At 45.6% G+C, this 7,042-nt stretch overlaps 1 protein-coding gene across 1 annotated transcript in view; it reads left to right on the forward strand.

Moving 5' to 3' along the window:
• LOC121586598 (growth factor receptor-bound protein 10) overlaps positions 1 to 6,817 on the forward strand; it is a 55,046-nt gene extending 48,229 nt beyond the window's left edge. Inside the window, exons 11-17 of the mRNA XM_041903416.2 lie at positions 265 to 363; positions 506 to 583; positions 734 to 850; positions 970 to 1,036; positions 1,424 to 1,511; positions 1,755 to 1,848; positions 2,011 to 6,817. Coding sequence (XP_041759350.1) covers positions 265 to 363; positions 506 to 583; positions 734 to 850; positions 970 to 1,036; positions 1,424 to 1,511; positions 1,755 to 1,848; positions 2,011 to 2,157 — 690 coding nt within the window. The 3' untranslated portion in view covers positions 2,158 to 6,817. The remainder of the gene's footprint in view (positions 1 to 264; positions 364 to 505; positions 584 to 733; positions 851 to 969; positions 1,037 to 1,423; positions 1,512 to 1,754; positions 1,849 to 2,010) is intronic.
• Positions 6,818 to 7,042: the final 225 nt, after the last annotated feature.

Consider the following 7,042-nt stretch of genomic DNA (forward strand, 5'->3'; position numbering starts at 1 on the left):
GCAGTCTTATGGCTTAGGGGTAGAAGCTGTTCAGGTTCCAGACTTGGTGCATCAGTACCGCTTGCCGTGCAGTAGCAGAGAGAACAGTCTATGGCTGGGGCGGCTGGAGTCTGACACGGCCCCAGTGATGTACTGGGCTGTCTGCACTACCCACTGTAGCCCCTTGGCTGATTGTTTGACTGACAGCCCAGTGAGGCTACATGATTTGCTGATTGTTTGACAGCCCGGTAAGGTTCTGTGATTGGCTGATTGTTTGATTGACAGCCCAGTAAGGTGAGGAGTGAGTGCAAGGAGCTGAGGATGCTGTGTGCCGAAGATGAACAGAGCAGAACCTGCTGGATGACTGCCTTCAGACTGTTAAAGGTACAGTACACACACACACACACACACACACACACACAACCACACACACTCACATTATCTTCTGTTTAACTGATGTTTCAATTATATGTATTACTTAAAAATTATTTTTGTTGTGCGCTACATATATGTTCTGTTTTGACAGTATGGAATATTACTGTATCAGAACTACAAGAGTCCCCAGCAGCAGAAGTCTCCGGTCTCACACTTCTCTACTCCTGTGGTAAGACTCCTATTCACATATTTGTATTCCCTACTCTATGACTACTGGTTAGAGTTATCCTGTTTTATCCTGAATGTCAATTTACTGTTAAGCAGACTAGGATCTATTGGAGAGGGTAGCGTGGCTCAGACAACTTCTCTGTCTCTGTAGAGGAGTGTGTCTGAGAACTCTCTGGTGGCCATGGACTTCTCTGGCAGAACGGGACGCATCATAGAAAACCCTCTGGAAGCACAGAACGCCGCGGTGGAGGAGGGACAGACATGGAGGGTGAGGAGGAGAGGAGGAAGGAGATGGGATGGAAGATTGGGAAACTCGGTCTGAAAAAGGTTTACTTCTGTCATTCTAAATCTAACATTGTTTTGTTTGTTTATCTTTCCTGCCGTCAGAAACGGGGTCAGCGTATGAATGCTCTGGGCAGCCCCAGCCCCCTCCACCCATCTTCTCTCAGCTCTGGTATCCTACACTTTACATTACCTTGCTCTTATACCTGTGTAGTAGTACTGTAATAATTACACTAGTAACAACATTTAACAGTAACTTCATAAATGCTTAGTAATGGAGTTTATTGTTACACAAGTGGAATAAGAAGCAGTTCCTATAGCAGTTCCTACATCTGTGGATGCATCCCAAATGGCACCCTATTTCCTTCATTGTGCACTACTTATGGGCCCTGGTCATAAGTAGTGCACTATATAGGGAAAGGGTGCCATTTGGGATGCAGACTGCTTGTATCTCTGCATGTGTAAATGTGGATAGTGCATGTACACGTCTTGTGTTTATACTTTGAAAGCAGAAAATGGCTTTCAGACACCTGATACCTGATGTTGTTGTGTCTTTCAGTGATCCACAGAACACAGCTATGGTTCCATGGTCGCATCATTAGAGAAGAGTCCCACAAGATGATCATGCAACAAGGACAAGTAGACGGGTAAGACTTAGAAGCTGTATTATCCATCTATCCACCCACCCACCCAGCCACCCAGCCACCCACCCATCCATCCATCCATCCATCCATCCATCCATCCATCCATCCATCCATCCATCCATCCATCCATCCATCCATCCATCCATCCATCCATCCATCCATCCATCCATCCTAGTACCCACAAACCATCCCTATGTATAGATGTACAGTATAAGTGACAATGTTTTGTGTGTGTGCGTGTGTCAGGTTGTTCCTGCTGAGAGACAGTCAGAGTAACCCCAAGGCATTTGTCCTGACCTTGTGCCACCACCAGAAGATCAGACACTTCCAGATCCTACCGGTCAGTTATTTCTACTCATCTACCTCTCTATTCTGTTCCACTTCCTTCTTGTTCATCCAGTTTGTCTCCATCTCAATTTGCTCTCACATCCTATCTCCTAGTCTCTTTCTCAACTGTATTGTATATGTGTATAATAGCTAACTTGTCTCCTCTCTCTCACAGTGCGAGGAGGAGGGTCAGATGTTGTTCAGTTTGGATGATGGTTCCACCAAGTTCACAGACCTGATCCACCTGGTGGAGTTCTACCAGCTCAACAGAGGGGTGCTGCCCTGCAAGCTCAAACACCCCTGTACCGCCGTGGCCTTGTGACCCTTCACCCCTGACCTCTGACCCATGAACCATAACCCCTGCCCTCTGGTCTCACACACTAACCTCTGTCTGCAGTTAAATTCTCTACCCCTCGTTCACTCGATCGTCAAGTGTGCACTTATTCACTCGTTCCTCGTGGATTTAAAAGGAATGGAGCGTTGGAAGGAAGGATGCTGATGGCCCATGCTTAGTTACACCAATGCTTTTAAAATGCATGAGGGGTAGTGAGCAATTTCACACTTTGGGGGGAGGGGTGGGGAATTTGAAAGTGGCCACACACATAGATAGACGGACAGACAGACATGTGGTGTACTATATTGGTCTGTGGAAATCTGTGGATCCAACCAAGCCCCTGTTTCCTCCTCCTTCACCCACCTCAGACAGACAGACGATAGACAGGGGGCTGGTTTCCCCGCACTTCTTTATTGATCATCAGGGATCGACATGGATCGAATAGATCACAACGATTGACCATATGTCAAATCAACCTGTGCAGTCCAGTCTTTATAAGCTGATCACCTGATGCTTCATGCTGCCTACTGGCTGATGTTGCCTGGGGTGCATCATGAAGCACGACATTGCCTGGGGGGCATCCTGAAGCGTGACGTTACCTGGTGGGCATCCTGAAATGTGACGTTACCTGGGGGGCATCCTGAAACGTGACGTTGCCTGGGAAGCATCCTGAAACGTGACGTTGCCTGGGGGGCATCCTGAAACGTGACGTTGCCTGGGGGGCATCCTGAAATGTGACGTTACCTGGAGGGGAATCACGCCCTTCCTCTGCTTTCCTTACTGGACCAACCATCTCACTCTATCTCCGATACTTTATACAGGGCCACGAGGAAGAGAAAAAGAAAACGACAAAAAGAACACAGAACAAAAGCAAACCGTCTTGGCCATTTGTTTGAAATGGCAGATGATTGTTTGAGATGGGGACTTCCCTGTCAGAGCTGATGGCGTTGCGATGATGTTGTATTACTGTTGCAGAACTATTTGCACTTGTGAACAGACAGCTGACAGTTGTCTTGTAAGCTGAATGAAGCTGAATGCTCCTTCTTCTCAACCTGCTCTTCCTCCTCTCTTCCTGCTCCTCGTTTCTGCGTAAGAAATCCCAGCCTGCTGATTGGATCAGTATAGCACGGGACAGGACTGAGAGGCTGAGCGTGCTGTTGCCATGCCGTTGAGAAAGGTGACTGCTGGGCAGCTCCGGAAAGCCTCTCCAGCCTCTCTGTTCCTGCTTCATCCGGCTCCACCTGATCCCATCAGAACATTTGGAAAACCCAGAACATTCCCTGGAATCAACCCTAAAGTTCAGAGAGATGAGAACGGAACGGAAGGAAGAGGAGGAGACGTCTCACATAGGACCCCGGAAAACCTGCCCCCTGCACCGTCAATTTGGACTGTCAAGAGTTAAATCTTTCAGGCTATGTTCCAATACCCACACTAATATTGCACTTAGAACTGATGTCCAATACATTGTTTAATTGTAAGTGAACAAAATCTCATCACCGCCAGTCAGCATTGTATGAATGTCAATAATTATTCTCCAAGTCAGTTGTTAGCTTCCTACTGCAGTCAGCATGATGATGTGTTCAAATACTATTTTATATCATTACAAATACTTTATCTGTGCTTGATTGAGCTTGCCTGGCTTAATAGACCAATAGAACAGTCCCAAAATGTAAAACCCCGCCCCTCTGGCACTCCAGGCAATCTAGAGCAAACTCCCAAAGTATTTGATAGATTTCAAATAGTATTTGAACCCAGGTCTGGCTGTGTTGTCCCTGACCCACACCTTGATGTTGTAGACCGGGGGTGTCAAACTCATTCCATGAAGGACCTAGAGTCTGCTGGTTTTTTGTTTATCCTTTCAATTTGTGTCCAATTAAGACCTAGACAACCAGGTGAGGGGAGTTCCTAACTAATCAGTGACCAATAGATGTGAAAGGGCATTCATTCTCAGAATACAGGGATCCATTTAAAGCACTCTCCAACATGCCTGTATTTATGTTGAAATGTAGGCTTGGTTGACTTTGCTGCAGCCACAGTTAAATGAGTTTCCCTCGCCTTAAAGTGAACATTGTGAGCGTGTCTGTGTGTATGAAGTCATACTATTATAATGCACATAATACATTTCAGATAGAAGGATAGATGGACTATGTTCCAAATCCTCCTCTCCTGTTTAGGAATGGAAACAAGGGTCTAGCAGGAAGGTTTCTGTGAGTATTGGGACTCAGCCAGCCCCTTTTTGGTCCCATCCTGTCCCGTACAGTCCCGTCCTGTTCTGTCTTGTCATATCCTGTCCTATCCTGTTCTGTCCTGTCCTGTTCTGGCCCATACTGCTCTGTCCTATCCTGTCCCGACCTATTCTGTCTTATCCTGTCCCGTCCTGTCCTTCTCAGTCTTCTAGCGTGAGGCAGCAGAGCTGTAGGCCTAGCAAGTGTGTGACATAATACCTGCTCAAAGCTTCCACCAGATTTACTAGACGCGCGCACACACACACACATACACCGTCCCGTGCCAGATTGACAGTTAATAGCAAGGGGCTACCAGGCACTCTGCTAGGCCAGCTCTCTGAATAACGTCACTCCCATCCCGTCACTCCTGAACCATGCCTGACTCTACAGCTCTACAGGAGTCTGCACTACCAACCAATCACATACTTCACCTCACTCAGAAGCTTAGTCAGTCAGGGCAGGCTAAAACTTTAACCACCCCTCTGTCTCGCTCTGTCTCTATATGTCGCTCTGTCTCACTCTCTCTCTCTCAATCTTTGCCTCTTAATCACTGTGTTATAATGCAATCCTTCACAGAAGTCCAATCGTATGGATGTACAGTATATATAAATTCTGCATATATGAATATCTATTTTATAGAATGTGAAACTATGGAAAAGATGTAGATCTAACACTGTATCTAGGTTACAGATCACTATGAGTGCGTTCCAAATGGCACCCTATTCCCTATATAGTGCAGTATTAACGGGAATAGGGTGCCATTTGGGAGATTGCCTATGTATTGGGCGTTATGCTTTTGCTCATCACTCAGTCTCAAATGAAGATTTTTATTTTTTTCATTATTTGATTCATTGTGCATAGCCACTTGCTATTAATTTTATCACAAATTGACCATTTATATATAAACAATTATATACCAGAACATAAACAGTATAAAATTAAGCTATCAAACTGGACTCTTTTAGCATGCATTGAATTCTACAAGATGTATAAGCTGACTGGCTCAGAGAATGTTGAAACTGTCTATGTAAGGACTTTCGATGCTGTCAAAGTCCTGAGTCGCTGTCCTGAACATGAGACTTAGGCCAGGATTCAATCAAAGGTGCGTTGTCGACAAGCCCACTGCACTGTCGACAATGCGCCTTTTAATTGCAATTTCCCTGATGTTTGCGGAGATCGCATTTATGGTAAACGCTGCAGATGTCGGCACAAGCGTAAATTACCTTTAAAAGTGCAAAGCACTTGTTGACAAAGCACCTTTTGATTGAATCCGGGCCATGCAGCTTTCCTTACACCAGTGTTTCCCAAACTTGGTCCTGGGGACCCCAAAGGGTGCACGTTTTGATTTTTCTACCAGCTCAGTTGATTATTTGAATCAGCTGTGTAGTGCTAGGGCAAAAACCAAAATGTGCACCCTTGGGGTCCCCAGGACCGAGTTTGGGAAACCCTGCCTTACACTCAATGGTGAGAACATATTGCTTACTTCACCCATCCAGTTTTTCTGATCTAGGCCTACATCAGAAAAAGGCATGAGGAATAGTCTAGGGCAGGGGTATTCAACTCTTACCCTACGAGGTCCGGAGCCTGCTGGTTTTCTGTTCTACCTGATAATTAATTGCACTCCCCTGGTGTCCCAGGTCTAAATCAGTCCCTGAAATGCAGTGGAACTGGCTTTGAGGTCCAGACTAGAGACTGAAACGGAACCAGCTAAGCATATCTCTCGCATACATTTATCAAATAAGCCACACAAAAAAAAAGAAAAAAAAAGTAAGGTTGGCCTAATGTTTCTGCTGTGCCAGTGTAGCCTTATACCCTCCCTGTCTCTCTGCCCTTAACTCCATGTACAGTATGCAGGGTCCTGTTCCATAGGGCCAACCCTAGCAGAACCTTTTTGCAAGGTGAAACTATAATCTTGTGTGTTTCAATTGGATATGTTCAGGTAGTTTCTATTTGTTACACTTTGTTTTAATACATTGTCTCACTGCTGAACACAACCCATCTGTTCTGCACCACTCAAGCCCATGGGCAGGGATTCAAACAAAACTGGCTCGTACTAAAACTGCAATCCACAACAGCCGACATCGCACTGCACTTGACTTTCGAGGGTAATTGATGTTTTAGCCGACACCCGCTGCATTTGCCCCGAATACGATCTCCACGAATGTCAGCAAAATTACTTTTTAATAGTCAAGTGCAGTGTGCTGTCGGTGGGCGGCGCATTGCGGTTTGTTTGAATCCCGGCTCATGTCTATTAACGGAGGTGTCTGTCCACTCCTGTTCTCTCTGAGAGCTGAATGTCAGGAAGACATCTGAATCAACCACGTTGTATCTCCTGTTCAGGTATTTTTGTACAAATAAGGGACTGATATATTCTCTGATTATTGGAAATTAGAAATAAAAGGCAACATTGCTATGAACCAAAAGGCTGATCTGGTCATTATTATAACGTCATGTAATCATCCTGTGGCTCTGGTGAGGGGGTGTGATCAATGAGAAGGTGTTAAGGATCCATTCTCTCTGTGTTGGCAGTGTGTGTGTGTGTGTGGGGGGGTTGCTCTCAAACGCCAAGAGAAGTTCTGCATTCTTTCAAATGCATCACACAAGTAGACTATCACTCTGACCAAGGTCAAAGCACACTTTTTATTTAC

This window comes from Coregonus clupeaformis, chromosome 17 (genome assembly GCF_020615455.1).
Source record: "Coregonus clupeaformis isolate EN_2021a chromosome 17, ASM2061545v1, whole genome shotgun sequence".
Lineage (NCBI taxonomy): Eukaryota > Metazoa > Chordata > Actinopteri > Salmoniformes > Salmonidae > Coregonus > Coregonus clupeaformis.